Here is a 22,462-nt window from a genome sequence, read left to right as displayed (position 1 = left end):
TAGTTTGAATGTGTGAAGTGTCAGTCGAACAGAAGATTATACGTGAGGTCAACTGTTTGAAAGGGAAACCCAGCGGTGTGCATAATTTACATTTCAATGGGTACGTTGATTCAAAAATAGATGGGGAAATTCAGACAGTTGATGGCTGAGGACTAATTAATTCAGGAGACTTTGGTCATGCTAAATGTCTTCCAAATAGCCTACCGTTGAGGTGACTGATGCTGTTTGACTTGCAATCTGTTAGGCTTCCTTGTTTTCCTGATTCCCTGTTATCTAAAGAAGACGTTCAGATTAATGGCGCAGATGTGATCTTTTGACAATAAAATGGATAGTGTGCCTGTAGTCTAGAAGGAGGCTCGCCATTTTTTCCAATCAAAGACAATCTGACCAAACATTTTCCACATCGCTGTGAGAAAATGTTTTCCACAAACCCCATGATTGATGCTTGGTTCCCAATCTGCCCCTTGAGAGGAGGCTGCCATGCTGCTCGAGATTCTCGCGATTTCCTCTGCGCAATAATTTATGATATCGACTCAACCCACAGGTCCCACTGTATTAATTTAGATCTTTTTGAAGGAATGTGAAAAACAAAATCTAAACCTTTTGGGGGGGGTCATCTGGCAGCACAAAGCGATGTGGCAGCCTTGTGAAAGTCTCTTACTAGCTATTGTTAACAAATGTTCTGAAATATTCTATTTGACAGTTCCTCATGTTCCCATAACATTTGAAGCAGACCAGTAAATAGATTGGGACTGAAAAAAAAAAGACCCAAATACTGCTGAGTCCACCAGCTTTACTGGACACAATTCAGTAATGATGTTTTATGCACCACAGCTCCAATTTGCTTTTGTCGGTGTGAACCCAAATGGAAATGGATCCATGTTGATGCAATGAAAGGCTTAACAGCAGCAGTATTGACATTCAACATAGACTTTGATTGGGCTGTTATCTCAGCTGGTTACTATGGTAACCACACACGGAGTCTCAGTGGCCTGTCAGCATCATTTGAGGGAGGTGAGTGTGACACATCTGCAGTTCAGTGTGTCCCTGTCCAACATGTAGCAGTCAAGTAAGAACTCATGGGAAAAAAATATCAGTGTGAGTTTTGACAACTCAGGTCTGTAGTCACACAAAACACTCCCTTTCTTGTTCTTTTGTTTGGACTAAAAGGAAATTAGACTGGATGGATTCATGACACTCAGCCCCAACTTTCCTCTTACCCATATATATAGTATTTTTTTTTTACATGACTGCTCATATTATTTAATGTCACGATGCAGTCTTGCATTACTGCACTAGTAATGCAATAGACTAACAATATGACATGAAGCAGTAGATAATGTAAGGATGGACGGACGGGCGCAGTGGGGGTCGTATCTATGGATGTATTATGGTATGTAATACATAATGGAAATGACACATTTTAAAAAAACTTTCTAAAACATATTTATGGTACATATTTACGGGTTGGTGGGTCGAAAGTTGACATGAGAGCATGTCATGCAAAAAATGCTCTGTTATTGTTGCCCGTGTGACCCTCCATGGGGCTCCCCATTTAGTGAGCAACTCTTAAAATCCCCTCCTGTTTTGCCTTATTTCCAAATGTTTCCATGACAATAAACCTGTTTTGTGCATCTCACCATCTTCCCAGAGAGGTTTGTTGCGGATTTCAACAAAGAAAGCAAGAATGGCAAGTGGCACTGATGGACAAGCTGCTCCACCCGGGAGATGTGACAGGCCCTATTCTGCCTTTATTTGTCACTGCTTTCTCCTCATTTGGCTGCAGTGAGCAGACAGACTGGATTTCCTTTTGCAATTTAATCATCGCATTTTGGCACATGTGCTGCCATTTTGGCTGTACTTGGTAAAATGAGGCATCTCCCGTATATTTAATGATTACTAATGAGTAGATGTAAATTGTTTTTTTTAACCCAGCATTTGGCACATTCTCTTTGTGGTGTACTGTTCAACTTTTAACATCAGTACTAAAGCGTGCTATCTAGTTCACCTTTAGATTGTTTATTGCTTGAATTAATTAGCCACTCCCTCAACGTTAACCCGTCTCCTGAGTGCTGCTGTGCATTTGTTCTTTAAAGCAAGACAAAAGCTTCCAGATGTGTGTGATACAAATGCATGGACATGGTGACAAGTGTTGACAGAATGTGTCACTCTCGTCCTTTCTTTATAACACGCTCACACCTCTTGCTGTGACACCCGTCAAGGTCAGCCGATGATGGCGCTCGCAGACTAACATGTCCTCACACAGCCCAGCAGCGTGTTGCCCTTCTTCTCTCATGATCGACAACGCAGTCTTTTTATTCTTACTCAGCATTGTGGTGCTGCTGGGCCGGCAAGAGCAGAAGGGTCTTAAAAATGGCCGCACAGGGCATTGATCCTTTGCATTTGGCATTTACGGTACTTGCATTTCATTAAAGACTCTGTGCCAAGTGTTAAGAGATGCTCTCACATACTTCTTAATGTGTTGCTTGAATTCAGACATAAATAAATCACTGGGAACTTTGCAATAGACAGTCTATTTCAGATGAACCCCGCAGCTTGGAACTGTGCAGTCTTTACATGCGTGGTTTCACACAGATATGACAAGGTCATGCTGCAGTGGAGCTGCTAACCGCTGGGATTACAAACATAATCCCTTTATTAAATAGTAATATGTTACATATATTCCTAACCTGACCTATATGTCGGTGGGTTGTCCGAGTAACAAATTGTACATGTGAGCTCATATACACTCACAGGTCACTAAAGGTATGTTGCTGCAATCTGATATAAAAAAAAATGTTTCATACAGATAATCAAGATTGACAGTGACTCCGTTTACACGCGGTCAATATTTGGATTAAGGTCAAAATTAAGGTTCATTCATAATAATTGTTTACTTACTGATGCAGTAAAGTTCTACATGTCTGGAATCTTCAACTAAAAAGGTGCAGCTCTTGCATTTGATCTTGGATTTTATTGGTTTACACAGTGGTGTGAAATGGATCGTAAGATAGTAAGACTTTTCCTTTCCTTAAGTTATTATTTAAACTTGATGCACATTGATGCTATCTTTGCTTATGACTTAATCAATAACCAAAATGACAGCATAGTCCCCAAAGACCAATATTGTTGGGCAGTAATGGAAATCCTCCACCAGTGAAGCAGTGCTTTCTCCCAAAGTAATTTACATTGATTTGTGCTGCTACTTTGGCGAATTGAGGTGTTTGTATTTCTCCTTGGTGCAAAGTAGTTCAACTGATGTCAATTAAAAAAAAAAAAAGTGCTAAGCCTACAGTACAACAACAAATAGTTAAACAAATTTAACCCTATAGCATTTTCTGTATTCATCCTATTTGACAATCTAAGAAAATGGGAGCAGGTCCCTAGATTTCACATGGCAGTAATTAGTATGGGAGAAACTCTTCATAAATATTCATGAGTGTGGTTGTTCACGCATGCATTCATTTGTTACAGAGAGTGACATTCGAAACATGAATCTTTCCAAATGGTGGCACAAGTAAGTCATGTTCAAGCAATAGACTTTCAGGTTCTGCTCCTGGTCTATAAATCACTCAATGGTTTGGGTCCTGAATACATTTAAGAAATGCTAATTTTATATAAGCCTAGTAGGGCTCTGAGGTTTGCAGATTCTGGTTAATTAGTGGAGACCAAAGTTCAAAACAAACATGGTGAAGTAGCAATTGGCCATTATGCTGCACGCAAATGGAATAACCCTCCAACAGAAGTGAAGTGTAATGTTAAAGTGTAGTGTTAAATACAGGTTTAAAAATTGTGCCCCCTCCCACATACCTATAATGAATGTCTTGAATACTCAAATACTTTTTTGAAAAATCTTGTTCTTGGACTGTGTGTTGTTTTCGCAATATTAGTACCGTAATTTTCGGACTATAAGTCGCACCGGAGTATAAGTCGCACCAGCCATAAAATGCCCAAAAAAGTAAAAAAAATTATATATATGTATATAAGTCGCTCCTGAGTATAAGTCGCCCCCCCACCCAAACTATGGAAAAAAACGCGACTTATAGTCCGAAAATTACGGTAAAATGCTATTTTTAGTGATTTTTCTTTTAAATTTCTTTAAGTCCGACGATGACTCCTAACGACTGCATTATGACTTGGCAATTTTGTGATCATGAAATGTAAACCAGGCACAGCTGTGCCCATAAAAGCTTGGTTAACTGATTAAAGCAGAGTCACAGTGGCACCAAAGCTTGTCACTTTAATCATAGTTATACGCACCAGTAAATGCCAGCTGCCACTCCGTCGTACAATCGTCACTGTTAGATGTGTTTCCCTTTTAGCGAGACCAAAATCCTCGTTGCCGAAGTCTCCGGAAGTGTCAACTCTTTTTCATCGAATCATTAGCTGGCGCCGCAAAAAAAAATATGTTCCAACAAAGCTGGAGACACAACATGGGTAAGACTTCCTTCCTGTGATTTATCATGCCATGTGTGTGCGGCTGATAAATTAGAGGGCTTAAAGGGAAGCTTCAGGCCGACACCTTTCATAGAGGCCTTAGAATGAAATAGTTCATGACGTAAATTGTGAGAAACGCTTCGGTATTTTTATTCTTTCGAATTGGAGATATCGTAGTTGTGGTGTGAGAGAGCCGTTGACAGGTTGCAAATATTGAAGAAACATTCACAAACTTCACAGCAGATGTCTGTCCTAACCCTTTTACAAAATAGATTAGAGTGAGGACCAGTCCTGATTTTGTTTAATGTTTGGATGGTACATTTATTTATGATACTTAATAGCTAATCAATTACTGACACTAAGTTACATCACCAGCATCTTCCTCCATCATATTTGATTGTTAATGACATTTCTGAGCATTTATTTGTTTTGTGTATATCCTATATCTAAAATACGCCCAAAAACTGTGCCCAAAAAGTTATACTCAGTAACTTTATATAATGAACAAAAGCTTCTGTTTAAAAGGGTATTCTGGTCAGATTTAGAGCCAGGTCTTTTATGATGAAGAGGATATCATTTACACACCCAGCAAAGCAGTAAGTCACCTCCTCACACACAAACCCTCTGTGCGCTCGCCACGCGTTGCAGTCAGATGAGTGTGGCTGCGGGGCAGGATTGTCCTGTCAGCAGTGGGCTGAATGCCTGATTCAGCTGTCGGTGCCACTGCAGTCATATCCAGGATGGATGTGCAGCCGTATTGCAGCAGCGCAGCAGTGTGTGTGACCTTTTGCTCACCATTTACAATCACTTGAGCCCAAAGGTATCCATCATGTGTTTCTTCTTTAACTGAGTATTAAACCATGGAGTTCCTGTGATCACCCGTTTGCTCCTTCAAACGGCCATCCATATTCTACCAATTATTGTGTTCGGAGTCCCAGAAAGCTGAAGTCTATGTGTCCAGCCTCAACCCTACATAAGTGGGTCAAATATGTTGTAACGCACCACAAAGACTTAGTCCCTCCCGTCCTATAGCCTTCTTTCTGTGAGACCACTCTACTGAGCAATGCACCACAGTATGCAAATGAGTCTGTAGTGTATACAATGGTGAATACAAATCATAGTGTAGATGTCACTTCAAAATAAAATAAAATGTATGATTTAGGAGAACTGTGCTATTGAATAGTAAAAGTCCACAGTGACAAAAATTCAGTTGGACTATCACAGTGGGCCATTTGTGAAGAGCAATTTTAGTAGTCGGAGGCTCTTTTTGTCTGCCACAGTGATGAACAGACTGAAAGGCAAAGCTGGTTAGGAATCTCCTTGGAATATCATTTATATCATTGCGGATGAAATTAAAGGGGTAGGTCAACCTCAAAAATGTCTTTGCAATAATATGTTGTCCGCGCCCCTATAGTCTAAACACGGCATTCTGATTGATATCGCATTTGCGGAATATGAGTTAAGCAGCAAAACTCATCTGTTTTTATCGCTCTCTTGGGGGGACGATTTTGCCGCTCGTTGTTGACTGAAAATGACAGTTGCCAGGTCTCGGGTCACAACTAATCAAGACAAAAGTCCAAATATGGAACCGAGCTTAGTCATTTTTATCGGTTGAATAATCACTAGGACCTACTTTGGCAACAAAGCACTCCTGTCGCTCACGTCTTCTAATACCTTTCCTAACAAGACAGAATGTCAGATTCAAACAAAAGCTTCAATCTTCTAAAAGGCGTATCGAATGGAAGTTTAATTTGATATAAAAGTTGTCAACTTTAATATGAGGATATGACAACTGGCACCATGCATTAAAACAATGAGCCCCAGTAATACTTCTTTTTACGTCTACTGATTCATTTACGCTTCTTTTCTGTTCTTACTGTAAGACTTTCTTCCTTGAGCAGTAATAAAAGTTCATGTTGTCTTTGAAGAAAACTAAAAAACTGCTCTTGGCTTTGCACCGTCACATTCTGATTCAATTCGGCTGTGACACATCTTCCTAGGGATGCAGTTATTACAACTCCACCAAGGTGAGGTACCTTGATCTCTGTGAAGGAAACGCAGAACCGCATCAAAGGTGACTCTTGTGACACGAGTCACTGCAGAACATTGGAAGCGTATGGGAGTGTGTGTGTGTGCGCGTGTGGTGATGCAATCGTGAAGACAAGGCACCAGGAGTGCTACCAAACAGCTTCTCCTCTATTACCTCTCCCTCACGTCGAGCCCAGGCAGTCAGATCGTTTCTCTTCTCAACATGTTTACGCGAGTGTTGTTTACTGTTGCCAACCGCTCTGTTCTCACCTCCGACACGAACACTTTGGCAGCACATTCGAGCCAGAGTTATCTTAACTATCCTCCTGTAGAGATAAAGATTTTTCCATCCATCCATCCTTCCATCCATCCATTTTCTTGCGCTCATTAGAGCGAGTTGGAGCGAATCCCAGCCGACGGGTGGCCAGCAACACACACGAGAGGAAAATGAAAGGGGGTATAAATCGGAACATTTATAACACTTGAGAATGCTGCAAATTTTTGAAGGTAGTACAGAGTGTGACCACGGCACCGCTTATTTCTTTTACATTTCATCAAGAGAGCAAAGTCCTCGACCCCGACTCAACTCACCCAATTGAATCTTAGTAGAAATACTGCACTTGCTGAAGTCACTGCTAAGTTTAAAAAAGGAATCAAAGCCTCACTCCAAGCTGGCTTGTTGTTCATATTGTACTGATGTCTTCCCTGTGAAACTACAGACTAACTATATTTGAATTGTCCGTGCAGGCGGTGACGGCAGATGTGATTTGTACAAATGTTTTTAAGGTATATTCTGTGCTGTGACATTGTTTCAAGTTGTAACATATGACTTTTTGTTCTGTTGTATTCCCGAGCCACTAGTGTATTTTATTCTTTGGAAACAGGCTCTAAAAATATATAGAGGAGCATTTGCTGGATTTGATTGTAAGACTTTGGTAGTTTTTGTATGTCAGGTGTTGTCTCTCATAAAATGACCACAGATTTTCTTCAACTGTTATGTCACTGTTCTCCTTTATAAATCATCCAAATGGGTCACAATAGCTACCACAAAAATCAAAGTCATTGTTAGGAACCGTTTTTTCTCAACACCCATTTGATAAAAAAAAACCTTATGACACCAACAAATTAAAATGTCACAAAAAGTTGACTTGAAATAATCATCTTGTGTTAATAATATTCCAAATGGACGATTTACAAAATTAGCTGGAAAATAAATAGTCTAAATTGACTTGAGGATTGAACGCACCGCACCGTTGACTAGAAACAGTTGATGGCTAGGAATCTGAAAATGGGAGAGTGGTAGTTATTTTCACAGCTTGACTTATTCTAATAGGGCTTCTGTTAGAATTAGTACTACCCTGTAACTTTGATTGGGGGGGCGGGGGTACTTGTTCAAATTTGCTACAGTTGGTGAATACATGCCCTGGAAGATACAGAAAAAGTCAGTTCATGTCTTGGGTTAACCGTTTTAAAATAAGGAGGGGGGGGGGGGATTAGAATTAGTACCCCCTGTAATTATGCTTGGTGTTTCCCCTGTGGTGGTTGGTGGTTTGAACCCCCTTCAAATTTGCTACACTTGGTGAAAACACTTCCAGGAAGACACAGAAGAATCTGGACAATAAAACAAGTCTAAATAATAAATCCATTTTATTTTTAAAAAACGTTACAATTATTTTCAATTTCCAATTTCGCAGACCACCTGCCACGGACCATGAGAGGGACTGCGGACCACCTTTTGACAATCCCTGATCTAGTTGAACATATGATTGGTTAATTGTTCTGCTTTTCATCCCATATGGCCGACACAGATGGATGCACAAGATGCGTTATCCGTAGTTAATAAATGATTTCATAACAATGAAATGCATAATTTCCCACTGGTGGGAATCACTGCTCGAGAGTGATGCGTGCCTCATCCTTTGCTAGAAAGTGCCCAACAAGGAGGTGCTGATTCTTCCCAATATTTGACACAGGTTTTTGGACATGTAGGTATGATGAATGTAAAGACAGGAGCAATGGGTATGCCACGCCTCCTTGGCGGAGCAGTGAACATGCTGTTGTCCCGCTGTTTCCATGGCAACTTTGCTGAGGTGCGGCTCAGAATCCAAAGCAGAGTGCTGATACGAGGTGGGGGAGGGTTGAGGAAGCCAAAGCAGAAGCAGGTGGTGGGTGGTGAGAAATAGGACTACAGTTGGAGGAGGATGTTGGGGCATGGGGGCCCTTGTGTTTGAATAGCAAGAACACAAGGAAACCAAACGCTCTCGTCTGTTCAATCTGTCAGCATGAGCTCAAGAAAACAAGCGGCGTTGAATCACTTCCCGCTTCATCCACTGCGTGCATGCTTGACGCTTATACACTTGGCCAATACCTTTAATGAAAATACTGTAGCATTTTTCAACACACACACACACATTGAGCTCACCATATTCACTGCCAGAAGAGGTTACTTCAAGGTTGCAGCTAAAATTGCTTCACCGGCTTTAAAGCTGACTGCTCACCTTCGTTTGTCATATTAAGACAGACATATGCACACATGCATTTGGAGCGTTTGCGTTTTGAGCTGCTATTGTTTAAAGTTATTTGTGTACTTGCCATTGTTGAACAAATATAGATGCATTGTAATCTCATTTCATTTTGATTGAATAAATCATGGTTTTCTAAGGATATTTCGGGTTATTCAAAATTCATGTAAGTGAACATAAGAAACACTTTTTAATTCAAAAAGAATCAATCAATTAGACTAGATAACACTTTTCACACCTTAACATGCCACACAAAGTGCTTTACAGTGCACAATAAAATCAAGCTAAACAAAGCCCAAAGACACCCACGCACAAAAAACATCTGCGCACGCATGCAACCTCACACACATCTTGTCTCCCACATAACAGGTGTCCTGAAAGGTAGGCAACAGAAGTGCTCGATCTATACGTGTATATACTGGACTTTGGGGTAACAATCGGAGTTTTAGCTCACCTTTCAGCCACTTTTTAAGACAAAGCAGTCTTGCCCGTAAGAGAAGGGTTGCCACTAATGTTTGCTCTGGTGTTTTGCATTTAGCTGATACAGTAGGCCTGGGGTGCCCAAATGGAAAAGTGCGACTGAATGTGTTGCGGTTTCTGTAATTAATTATAATCAACATGGTAATCCCTCAGACCTATGATGCGCTAACAAAGTGGGACAGTCTACTGAGGAACATTTATCACAACAGGAAACAACAGTTATCTATTTACACCAACATTTAGAATCATCACAGGAGGTAGCATCCCAACCAATCATAATGCAACCCATCATAATATATCAGAAGTGACCAAGCTTGCAATGCGGCAGAACCTGCTCAGATGTTGTTACACTACACATTCAGACACAAAGGAGAATTACACAATAACAGGTGTCTGATAGTTTCTATGGAGGAAGCCTTGCAGAAATGTGTCGGGAGGTAATCAGACTATTTTGGGTCCATTGAAATCTATTTTCATGACATGGCGGTGGTGTGTTTTAGTGTGCGTATGTTGAAACGTGCGTGTGTCTGATAACGGGAACGTCAAAGAGCATCTGAACCAAAGATGGTACCTGGTTGCTTCTGTCAATGCAGCAGTTGATGGGAAATCATTACGATCCTGGCAAATGGCCAGTATGTGGTAACCAAGGCAACCACACTTCTCCATCCATTCTAGCTGTGGTGATGTTTAAGGAGGGTCCCGCTTTCTAAAGGCTCACTCTCCATAATGGCTTCTTTGATTGGCAACATGCATAGGATCAAGGTTGCTTAGGCTTTGCTGTTGTTGATAACGTCTCCATTGTCGGATATGGATTGGTTTAGATTAGAAGAAAGTCCATTAGCAAAATTGGCTAAAGTAGCATAGTAATATTTTCTGTTACTGTAAAATGTAAAAACTTTGACCTGCTTTCAAAAAAAAATCTGTTTCCACTGTATTTTTTATTTTTCACTCTAGTACATGAATCCTCACAACAATCCAGTCACATTCACAGTGTTGGTACAGTATGTATGAAGGTGTTCAATTTTGTGGTGATCCAAATTAGAATTAGTATTTGGCTTGGCACACTATTTCCGCTCCACTGAGTGCCGTTCTTGTCAGTGGATGCCAAGTAGCTTGTGAGTCAGGATGTAGTCTTGCTGTTCACTCTGGCCTAATTGATCCCAAAACAATCACATTCTGAGCATGTTAACAGTTATTGGGTTTAAATGTTATGACATTTATACAAGATCAAGATGGGTGGACATGATTACAGTGGTATAACAGTGACTTCATTGAAATGTCCTGTTCATCCTACTGCTTGAGTCATTTTGGTTAGTTCTGCGGTTCTGATGTATCGTTTATGTATTTGTTAATAATTAATCGTATAAATATATTATTATAATAATATAATATTGATTGTGTGTATTCTTCGGCACGCTCATTCTTTCCCCGCCTTCATCTGGGATCTCTTCAATAGTAGTATTTGTATATGCTCCAGGCACAAAGTCAGGTAACCAGCTGCCTTCACAAAGATACTAATGGTCAGTTTTAATGTTAGTTTACATTTAACAATGTGCTTATATTTACTGATATCATTTGAATATTTTTCCAATGTAGCCAAAACCTGAGAACATTTGATATTGCTGCACATTTACCTAGTGCAGGGAGTGGCTAAAAAGTGATTAAAAACATTTTTTTACAATAATTTTTGGATGCAGCCCAACTAGTTTAAACACATTATTCTGATCAATGTTACATTTGTGCGCGCGTGTGTGTGTTGACAGCAAAAACATACGAGGTTAATTTGAAGTCAGGTGCTAACAAAAGATATAAATACAGTTCCCCATGAGCACAAATGCTGCCCGCTGCTCCTCCAGGATGTGTCAGATGCAGAGAATTGTCCAGGATGTGTCAGATGCAGAGAATTGTTGTCAGTTGTCAGTATGGTTATAGAATCTAACTTCAATCATAAGATAGATTGTCTTGATACATAAAATATGGTCCTGTATTTATAACCAAGTTCAACGGCTAATTATTTATTGCAGTGAGTGTGGTAGTTAAGTGCCCTCTCCCACCTTGCAATACTCCTTTTGAGATCCTTTTAATTCATTATCTTGTTGACAGTATTCCTCAGAGGCTAAAAGCTTTTCTGCGGTTTAGGTGCAAAACAAATTTCGGATCTTACTGATTATCAAGGTCAGTGCAACTTTACTTTTAACCATGTTACGTTTTTCATTGTTTACAGTTCTACTTATAAAGCGATTAACTCTTCTTTTTAATGTGCTTCAGTAGTCCATGCAGACCAGGTTTTGGTGATTTATGCTGTTATGTATTGTAAGGGGAAAAACCTTTTGTGAGTGATGAAACCAGATCCATCGCATGAATTCTGCTCATACATCAGGTCTCCCTTAAGCAAGAAACATAAATGCCATTTCTTAAAATATATATTTTTTAAACTAACAGTGCCATCTAGAGGAGCATAAATACAACAAGTGGTTCATGAAGCAAATTTGACACTTCATTATATTCAAACTGAAAGTTACAGAGGTGTCAAGAAGCTCATAATATCATGTACAAATGTTAGTAGACAAATCATCTCGAGAGCAGAGTCTGGACCATGAGGATGATGGTTGCTGACAAACTGACTGACCAGATAAAGGCAAGGCTAAATGGACTAGACAAGGCAGACAAACAAAACTGGAAAGAGAGACTCTAACAAACAATGACACGTGGCACGCATTTACATAACATAAAAATGAAAATCAAAACAATGCCGAGTGACATTGCCCAGTGACAAACACAATCTACAATGTATCAGCTCTAGAGTATATCTTCCTGTCTGTCAAAATGTATATTTCAGAGAGAGTAATTACTGTGTTTTTTGTATATAATATAAGTTCGTGTGACAAAATGTACAAGATCTAAGAAAGTTACTGTTGCAGAATAAAAGTCAAAGGCTAAAAAAAAAAATAAATAAATAAAATCCAAATTGATTGATGTCTTCCACAGCCTTTTTACGAGTGTATAAAAGTGATCAAGTCATCACAAAAATCACGAGAAAAATCCATACATAAGACGCACCGGACTACAAGCCGCAGGGTTCAAAACTTGAGCAAAAAGCAGCGGCTAATAGTCCGAAATTTACGGTATATATGACTGTATTCTTGTTCTGCTCACCCTTGTTTTTATGTGTTTTCCTTTTTGCCCATTTCAATATTCATTGTGTCCTCTTTCCTCCAGGTTCTTCTCTCTGGGCTTATTGGCGTGGTGTCATGGAAGAGGCCGCTCTCACTGGTGGTGAGTATTATCCGAACGCCTCCATGCTGCACTGAAAATCTCACAGAGTGATTCACAAGAGAGAGCCTTTTATTGTGATGCTTCATTTATGGTCAAGAGTAAGTCACCAAAATAAGGGAGGCCGTCAGGTCAAACTAGTGTAGGAGGTCAAGTCATTATCCAAAGCTAAGTCCAATGAGGAACTCACTTCAATAGATCATTGTTAAACCCGTTGACACCCTTTGATTAAAAATATTTTTGTGTCTAAATACCTCCACATTCCCTTCCCCTGTGTGAGATCAGTTGCCTTTAGTAGATGTATATTTGAGCATTCTGTCAATCTTTTCATAGTGCCGTAATTTTCACAAAAAAGTCTCTCCTCCAACTCTATTCCATGCTCTCGTATTGCCATAAATAATCTCATCTGATTTCTGCAGCTTTAGCACATTGTCTTGAGCCTCCTCATCTCTGTATCTCTTGCTTTTGCGCTTTTCCTTTCTTTCACTCTCTCTCCCCTGGCTCTCTCTGCAGATTGCCAGTCTCGCTGCCTTTAGTTTTATCACCCAGCTAAGCAGATCCTCTCCACTCACATTTCTGTCTCCCTCCCCCTCAGCTTTCCTCCTTCGCCTTTGTGTAATATTAGACTGGAGAAGAGATTTGATTCATAGCAGCTCCTCACATCAAAGACAATATCCCACCATTTTGATAGTAGAGTCGAAACATTCTGTTCACATATTTCATTGCAGCACTGTTAAATCCTCTTTCTTTTCTAGACTTATAAAGCATGACCAATTTCCCAGAATAGTCTGTGTCATTGTTGGCGGCAGTGTCACCCCTGTCACCAATTCTGTACATGTGTGGTAAAACATGGATATTGGCGTTATAAAAGAGCAACAGTAATGTGTCTTGTGTGAGGGAGGGCACACGCCAATAACTGTCCATTATTGTGAGCCTTGTTGCTTGAGGCATGAAGAGCGCAATGACTCCCACCCAGGAAATTATGAAATCATTGGGTTGAAAAAGAAAATCAATGTAAAACACAGACCAGAGAACAAAAATGGAAAAACCACTAAGATAATCATTATTAAGTTTTTGTTATTTTCGCTCCTCACATGTCGGAGAGGCCAGGCTGCCCTGACCACACATCTCTCACATTGCATTGTGGCCAACGGCAGATTCTGCCTCGGCTATTCCTTCCCCTTATTTTTTATACTGCTTCTTCTGTACCTGGTGATTGGGATTTGGAGCCTATCCCATCTGATTTTGGGTGAAAGGCAGACTACACCCTGGAATAGTCACCACTAGTGAGTCCCATCATCAATGCATTCTTTCTTCACTCAAATATTCCATATTTTGTTCAGTCTTGTGTCTTTGACATGACTTTCATATAGACAGATTGTCTTAACTAATACAGTTTCTCACAGTTGTCATTCGTGAATTTAGAACGAGAAGTAACTTTTGCTGACCTGTTCATACTGACGCTAACATTGTTATGGTTTTCATTACCTTTAATCCAACCACATCTTTGAACAGGATAAGATGTAAAGAAAATGGATGGCTGAAGTAAACTGAGTGTTGCTTGGAAACAAAAATGGCAAGACTGCAGTAGTGTGTAGTACTAGTACTCCAACACTGTGTAGTTTCGTGTCGTGTGAAGTGTGAAGTGTCGTCTGCAGTGATATAGCTTAAAAGACAAACATTTATAAATAATAATAAAACAATTACAATACTCAGCACGGTTGAGGTGATGGGAGAATATTTTTTTTTACTATTTAATAATAGAATCTAATGTTTGTGTTTGACGATCATTGTAATGGAGTAGAGACACATCCGGTTGTCGGTAAGCTTAGATGGCTATACCACCCATCCACACACGCACGCAGGCACACGCATACACACTCACACACACACACACACGGTCCTGTCTACACGCATCAGCTGTGTTGGCCAGTGACAGCCATCACTCACTGTTAGTTGAACAATGAATAAAAAAGGTGTTTTTTGTTTAGTCAGGCAAAGTACAGTCTCCTATGGTATTCACAGGCTAACCCTCATGTATGTTTAGTGACCTTTTCACAAATGTCAAATTGGATCATTTAATCCACACCAGCATTACGTAGAGGAAGGATAAAGCGAGCCCAATGTTGGCAGTTGATGGAACTGTATTAAAAAATAATGTCCATGCTACAATTCACCCCTGAAAAAAACTGAAGAAAAAGAGATTTAACTGTATTTTGGAACAGAAGTGTGGTAAACTTACTAACACATTTACGCACATTTGACACACCACTGAAGGAAGAGATCATAATTTCCCCATTGCAAATCACTGTCAAAACTATTGCTTAAAATGTACAAAAACAGCTATCAATTGGCACCAAGATTTAAATGGAGCTGAATTGTTCCTACGTTGTTAGATAATTGGTACGGGTTGATTTGACTTACATTTCCCCTGAAGTGCACGTATGGGGAACCATCTCTGCCGCCTATCCGAAAAGGTGTTTTAAATGGCCACACTCGGCTAAAGGGTCCTCGCTGGAAACACGGTGCTGCTAATCTTTCTAACAAGCCGACCTCTGGGCATTGTGACACGGTCCAGGTCGAGCCTCCTGGCCATCCTGGCGCTTCTGTGTTTGTAAATTTCTATTTTAGCAACTAGGTTTCTTTTCTTTCCTTTCGTTCTCACTTGCATTCTTCAGTAGACCTGTGGTGCGTTCAGAGACCACTCAAACTCAAATGGCCTCCACCTGAGATAAAAGCTGGTGAATCTTCCTGCTTTACTCGTATTCCACAAATGCAATATTAATCAGAATGGTATGTTTAGACTAGTGGGAACATATCATTCTAAAGAAAATGTTGGGGTTGATTTCTTCTTTAATTCAAGAGGACTTAAACAATCACAGCTGTAACAAAGTGCTGTACATAAAACAGACAATTTGTTTCACACGCTCCTTCTTCTTGCAAGAAAATTCAGTTTTGGATTACTGTACATTGTTTTCTTACAAGCTTCACACAAACAGAATGACTTCTCATGAAAAAATACAAACACATAAAGCCCACTCAGTGGTCACAACAGCACGCACACATAAATATATCTTCAAAGATGTAGTTAATCCTGCACACAACACACATACTTTATAACTGGCAGTCATCTCCAAAGACTTTCCTTTGGGACCATATTTCTGGAGGAGGCCTGGCAACCCTGTTGTGATGGCAGTGCGAGGGTTTATGAGACTTTGTGCGTCATCCTATGACCCTGACGTTAAACATTGCATTGCAAGATGAAGGAGGATATACAATGTGAGAAAAAAAAATGGTCCCGTGACCAATAACCAGGAAGAAAAGACAGATCCCCTGTAGTGGATAATAAAAACTTACAATGAAAGAGCAGAGCAAGCACAACAATCTAGATGACAGTGCCATCTTTTAAAGTACTCTCATGATTAAATCATTCCAAACATTAGCACCCGAATTAAAGCCAGTTTGACAGGTTGTGGAAGCCTCTTTCTTGCACTCTCTGTGACAGGCAGGGATTAGTTTGAGTGTGTTTGCAGTTCCACATTGAAGCTGGGCCAGCCTCAGCTAAATGTGGACCAATTTATTGCTTTGGGCTCCTGGTAGCCCCAATGGTGGCCTCAGAATGGCAATACCGACTTCCCTTGTGCATCCTAAACCCATGTCATTCTCTTTTTCTCCCATGCTATGCCATTTGGAATTGGTTAGTTTGCTACTTTCTTGCCAGAATTGTGCAGGAATAAATTGAGATACGTATAAGAGCTAATGGTATGCCTACCCAAGAATTCAAATGAGCCTGACTTGTCAGACTCGAATCAGAAAGTAAAATATCATTTAACACACACACACACACACATTATCCGAATCGTTACATTCCAATATTTTTTTTCTCTTTTATCTTTTTGCTCTCCAATAAATGAAACCGTTCCCTCATCCCATCATCGCATGTTATGCTCTGGGACAGCTATTAGCCACCTAACATAGACTAAAAAAGAGCTGCTCTCCATTGAGTGTCCTCCTGTGTAACGCTGAAATTACAACCAACTTGTAGAATGATAGTAGCTAGAAACAGGCACTATATTTTAGATACTACAATTTGCTTTGAACACCACCATTGTCATCATCAATAGTATTGGAGAGGTTAAAAAAAAATTAAAACATGCTGTTTTCAGATTTTTGTTCCAATCTCTTATTTATGTCTTCTTTACAATTATTCCTTTATTAAATATTTATAGGGGAGTTGTTTGTCCTTGGTAATACGGTGAAGAAACTACATAATGATTTTTAAGCACTCAGAGCTGCCGAGGTGGCTGTGAGGAGCTTTATAAGTGTGACTTTCCAGAGAAAAAAACATTATTGTAGCCTCTTTCAGAAATGTAATTTGCACAAACACTGGAACAGAAAGTAATCTGTATTATAATCGTTCTGTCTCTTTTTAAAGACACACAAGTACTGCAACGCAAACAAAACCAAGCAAACAAGTCAGCTATTGTTTTCCTTCAATGGCGTAACCTGCACAGTTCCTTAATAGTAAACACAGATACAAAATCAAATCGAAAGCTATTCAACCCAAAAAATACATACATACATACATACATACATACATACATAGTAGGTGCCACAGCAACTATTTCTAAAATATTTACAAATACAAATGCTGACATTTATCCTGGACTGTCTTAAAAAGAGACACAGCCAAGTGTGAATAACCGTAATACAATTAAATGCAGCAGACGGGTTTTCATTAGAGGTGTTCAACAATACGGAGACGATCATAATGGCTTTTTTCTCGGCTGTTGTTTAGCAGCGCAAATAAGCGTTGCTCTCTTGTCAGTTGGTTCTATACAGCTTCACTTGCTTGGTGTCATGGGGAGAAATATTTGGGGGAAATAGCGGCATTCAAGGCTTGCTTCGGCTGTTTGTAGTCTTTTGTTAACTGAATGAGCACTCTGCGGTCACTTGTCTTGAACCAGGGAATTGTGGTTTGGACGCAGTTTTATCAGCCATATTTCACAGTCTAATGAATTGACTGTAGCATGCTCGCTTGCTGCTCTCTCTGCGGCTGTCTGTGTGTGTCAAAAGTAGGCCTACAGAGTCCCACGAAGTCCATCTATCCAGCCATGCATGCACCAATAAATATGCAAGGTAGTGTGGCGGGCTGCCGCTGGTACTTTGACAGGTTTGTGATAGATGCTTGAGTGACTTAATAAAAGTGTCCTTTTCCATCCGAGCCATAAGAAACTTCAGTAATAAATCACCATTAAAAAGTAGTAAAATTGCAGTTTTGAAACCAGCAAGATGTGAATTTAGCCTCACTTCACTATTTCTGTGATCGTAGCCGAAATTCACCGATGTGCACCAATGTTGCGACTCGACCAAATGCAAAATGCATCTACCAAATTCACTAACACGCTGAGCGCGAACAATTTCCTTTAAACAAATTGTCGGATGAATCACGAGCATTATTACCACCGGCATGGATGAAATCCGGCGAATGATGTTGATTTAGTGTATTTCCGCACTATAATGCGCAACAGATTATAATGCGTACCTTCAATGAATGGCCCATTTTAAAACTTTGTCCATATATAAGGCGCACCGGATTATAAGGCGCACCTTTAATGAATGGCCCATTTTAAAACTTTGTCCATATATAAGATATAAACATTTGGCCCGCGGGCCGGACTTTGGACACAACTGCTGTAGTGGCTCAATATTGGTACACATACGTATAAAGCGCACCGGATTGTAAGGCGCATCGTCGGCTTTTGAGAAAATTTGAGGTTTTTAGGTGTGCCTTATAGTGTGGAAAATACGGTGCTCAATACGCATTTGGGAATTCATTCCATTGACCGGGTGTGTCCTTGAAGAAACGCCCGGCAAAATAACGATCTGGTGGCAATAAGTTGGTCTGAAGTCACGCCTACCTGGACCATGTGTGTACATGTACACACAAAATCAATCTTAGACCTTCCATCAATCAAGTTACCGTACAGGTTTTCCGCAAGTGGGACCGCGGGTAACTCTATTGATAACAATTTGGCAGAATTCCCACCATCACACAATATTTTACTGTCATGTCCTTTATTAACTTACAATAATTAGGTTTGAGCAAGACCAGAAAAGCAAACCAGTCTATTTACTAATTACTGTCAACACTAATTAGATAATAATCAATGCTGGTAATTTGCAATCTTTTTGATTCCTTCAGTGGCTGTTCAGAATGAGCAGTAGGACCCAATTTGGGGTATTTGTTGTTACCAGAGCAATTAGGCATCTATCTCCAAGCAATTCACATTGCAGAATGATTGTGTGTAGTTGCTGCCAACAAGAAGTTCAAATTAACCACTCACTTGGAATCCTCTCACGAGCCAAGTAAAGAAACGTCAAGCTGTTAATTCCCACGCGTATACAAGAATCATATGTGTTCTGCAGGATTTGAAAGACCATTTTACATTAAACATCATCCTTTTGTGGGTTCTCACCAGTCAAAAACATCCATTCAATGAATACGCTATTACCTTTTTAGAAAAAGGGATTTAGCTGTGTTTTCTTTTTTCTTTTCAGGTTACTGTTGCACTCATTTACGTGGCCTTGGTTGACAGTAAAGTCACCGTCCACTTGGCATGCTTTGAATTATTTGATTGTGGTATACTGGGTGTCTCTGTAAAATGACACACGATCCATCTTTGCTTTGCTTTCTTTTTGTTTTGGATTCTCTGCACTAAAAAAGAAAAAAAAAAGGCAAATGATTCATCGAATAGCGTTATGGCTCTAATGTAGCTTTTTGTGCAGGATCTCAGAGAAAAAGAACCCTCTAAATTACGCTTCGTGTGAATGTGAATTTAAGGCTGAATGAATGGACTCTCTCAAAATAAGCACACTAACAAAAGTGTTAAGACCACGGCAAAATGGCTTTTTTTGTAAATGTTTGATTTAACAATTTGTAGTATAGTTATAAATGTGTTGCTTTTCATTGTAATTGTGCATTGGGTGTTGCTAATATGGATTATATGTGTCAAATATATTTGTTTACAGCTATCCCATGAGCTGATTTTTACATCCCATAGATGATGATTGATCCCAATTTCCCACAGTTTTTCTTCTCTTGAGATTAAAATAAATACGTACATACATGTATTGCTACTTTAGGTTCAGAAAGATTTGTGTAAATGCTTAAGGTCTGCTCTGGTGGGAGGGCAGTAGGGAGGATGATTGCCATCAAGTCAAGTCAAGTTTATTTGTATAGCCCTAAATCACAAGCAGTCTCAAAGGGCTTCACATAGACAGAAATTGACAATTATTCTCAAAGCATCCCCTGATCTTAAGCTCCCAAAAGGGCAAGGAAAAACTTAAAAACCCCTAGCAGGGGGAAAATGAGAAACCTTGAGAAGGGACCACAGATGGAAGGATCCCCCTTTCAGGATCACCAGGTTGAAATGGATGCAGAGAGGGCACAAATGATACAACATGAAAATCAATTAAATAAAAAGTGGATGTCCATGTCACAGCAGAGGGCTGCCGAAAGGAGCCCTCAATTGTCCTGGCAGTGCTCTTCAAATGATATGCATATGATTTTTTCATATGATTGCGCTGAAAGATTGTCTGGCAGTAAACGTGTATTTGTCCTGATTAGAATGCAAGTTAAAAACCGATTTCTACTGTCTGTTCCAGTCTGGTTCAAGTGACAACCTTTTCTAACAACATCATTTATGTCATAAAGTGTGGACCGGGGAGCCATATTGGCTGGATGCTGGAATACATTTTAATCAGTTCAGTGCTTGGTATTTTGTGAGACAGATCGTATAGCCTTGAAGGAATTTTACAGGAGCAGCATGCATGAAGTAAATGTATTCACAACACAGCCACTTTCACTTTTGTTTGCAGTTCAGCCTTGGTGGAGGTTTGTGCTGTGCATGCTGGTATTCTAGTTCCACATGGTCCTAACAGTATTACTACTGACAAACCTAAATACATTTTCTTTAGGCTATGAAAACTTAAACACACACATGTGCACACATTAGAAAATAAAATATTGTTGGGCAGAAATATTTTTGACGTACATAAAAGCGCTTCGAGGATTCACCCAGACTGACTTGATTTTTTTTTTTTGTTACCTCGCAGCCAAAGATTCAAGATTCAAGAGTTTTTATTTGAGAAAAAGAAAAAAAAAAGTCTTATTAATAGGTGCAGAAAATTTGGGCTGGTGAATTCCCTTATTATGCACCAGGAACACCTATTTAAAACGTAAAATATAAATGCATTGCTTTGACATCATAAGAGTTGTTCAGTCCTATACTTTGTTTCCTAGACAGAAACACACGTATTAATTTTTCAGCGAATAGCTGGTGGACAAGTACACTTATGATTCCTAATTGCAGTCCTAGTTGGGATTTAATCATATGCTTTATACTTCCACTTGGTGCTTGAGAAAAAGCTTTCGCGCATTTTCTGCTGCAGAGGCACAAGTTCCTTGAATATAATATTTAATTTGTTTTTCAAATGAATGCATATCATATAAGAACAGTAAAAGGGACCCTGATGTGACAAGTATGGAACATGATGAATCCCACTGCTTTCACCTTTTTGCAGGACACACACGATTATCAGTAATTCCTCACTAATACAAATCTACCTGTATTGGTTAAAATGTCAGGAAATAACAGGTAAACAATTGGACCAAAGCATGAGAGGTGCTTCAGTGCAAGCCGGGGCAGAGAGTAACAGAGCATGGCTGAGTGAATGCAAAGCTTTTGGCTCACCATAATGCCTCATGAAGGATGTCCTCCCCTGAGGCACAAGAAGCAGGAAATGTAGCCCCGTATTAATTAGAATATGAATTAGCTAGGCCTCCTTATCTGATAGCTCCAAAACGCAAGAGCAGCATGATCTAGGCAGCACCATAAAAATGTTTTAGCAAATATAACAGCTTACATTGCATTTCATTCATCCCTGAAATTAAAACTGAAAGTTTCTAACCCTTCTTATTTTTTGTTCACTATATTTAGATGTACATAATATGGATGCTGTCTGAATGAGATTGTAGAAGGTGAGGTTGGCGCCACTTTACAGGAACATCAGCTTTCATTCTTTTTGTGTCTGTGGGAATATAGTTGATGAGCTGGGGAAAAAAAAAAAAGTAGCGTTCAGCAGGGCATGTAAAACTAGAATTTTGCAATTTCTGGAGAAATTGCGTGTGAAGGCGAAATGTATGAATAACTTCTTCGGGGAATGCTGCCGAACGATGTTGAAACGTGTTGAATTACTTGAGAAATGTAGAATATTTGGAGAATTTGTGGTGAATTTCAAAATAAAAGCTGTGAAGTTTTTGGTAAGTGGGAAGTTGTGGAATAGGTCGAAAAATGATGAACAGTTGAAAGTTGGAATGGGTTGAATCGGTTGAAAAACGTAGAAATGAGAAGGGAAAAAGGAATTGGGTGTGAATTTCAAAATAAAAGATGTGAAGGTTTTGGGAAGTTGTGGAATAGGTCGAAAAATGATGAACAGTTGAAAGTTGGAATGGGTTGAATCGGTTGAAAAATGTAGAAATGAAAAGGAAAAAGGGAATTGGGTGTGAATTTCAAAATAAAAGATGTGAAGTTTTTGGTAAGTGGGAAGTTGTGGAATAGGTAGAAAAATGATGAACAGTTGAAAGTTGGAATGGGTTGAATCGGTTGAAAAATGTAGAAATGAGAAGGGAAAAGGGAATTGGGTGTGAATTTCAAAAT

General features: G+C 39.6%; 1 protein-coding gene across 1 annotated transcript in view; it reads left to right on the top strand.

Annotated features, from left to right (window-relative positions):
* Positions 1 to 22,462, top strand: part of fam189a1 (family with sequence similarity 189 member A1) — a 128,763-nt gene that overhangs the window by 15,661 nt on the left and 90,640 nt on the right. The window contains exon 2 of the mRNA XM_061276663.1: positions 12,687 to 12,743. Within this exon, the coding sequence (XP_061132647.1) occupies positions 12,687 to 12,743 (57 nt within the window). The remainder of the gene's footprint in view (positions 1 to 12,686; positions 12,744 to 22,462) is intronic.

The sequence above is a fragment of the Syngnathus typhle genome, linkage group LG4 (assembly GCF_033458585.1).
Source record: "Syngnathus typhle isolate RoL2023-S1 ecotype Sweden linkage group LG4, RoL_Styp_1.0, whole genome shotgun sequence".
In the NCBI taxonomy this organism is placed as follows: domain Eukaryota; kingdom Metazoa; phylum Chordata; class Actinopteri; order Syngnathiformes; family Syngnathidae; genus Syngnathus; species Syngnathus typhle.
Note: the sequence above shows the minus strand (reverse complement) of the source record. Positions and strands in the feature narration are given on the sequence as shown.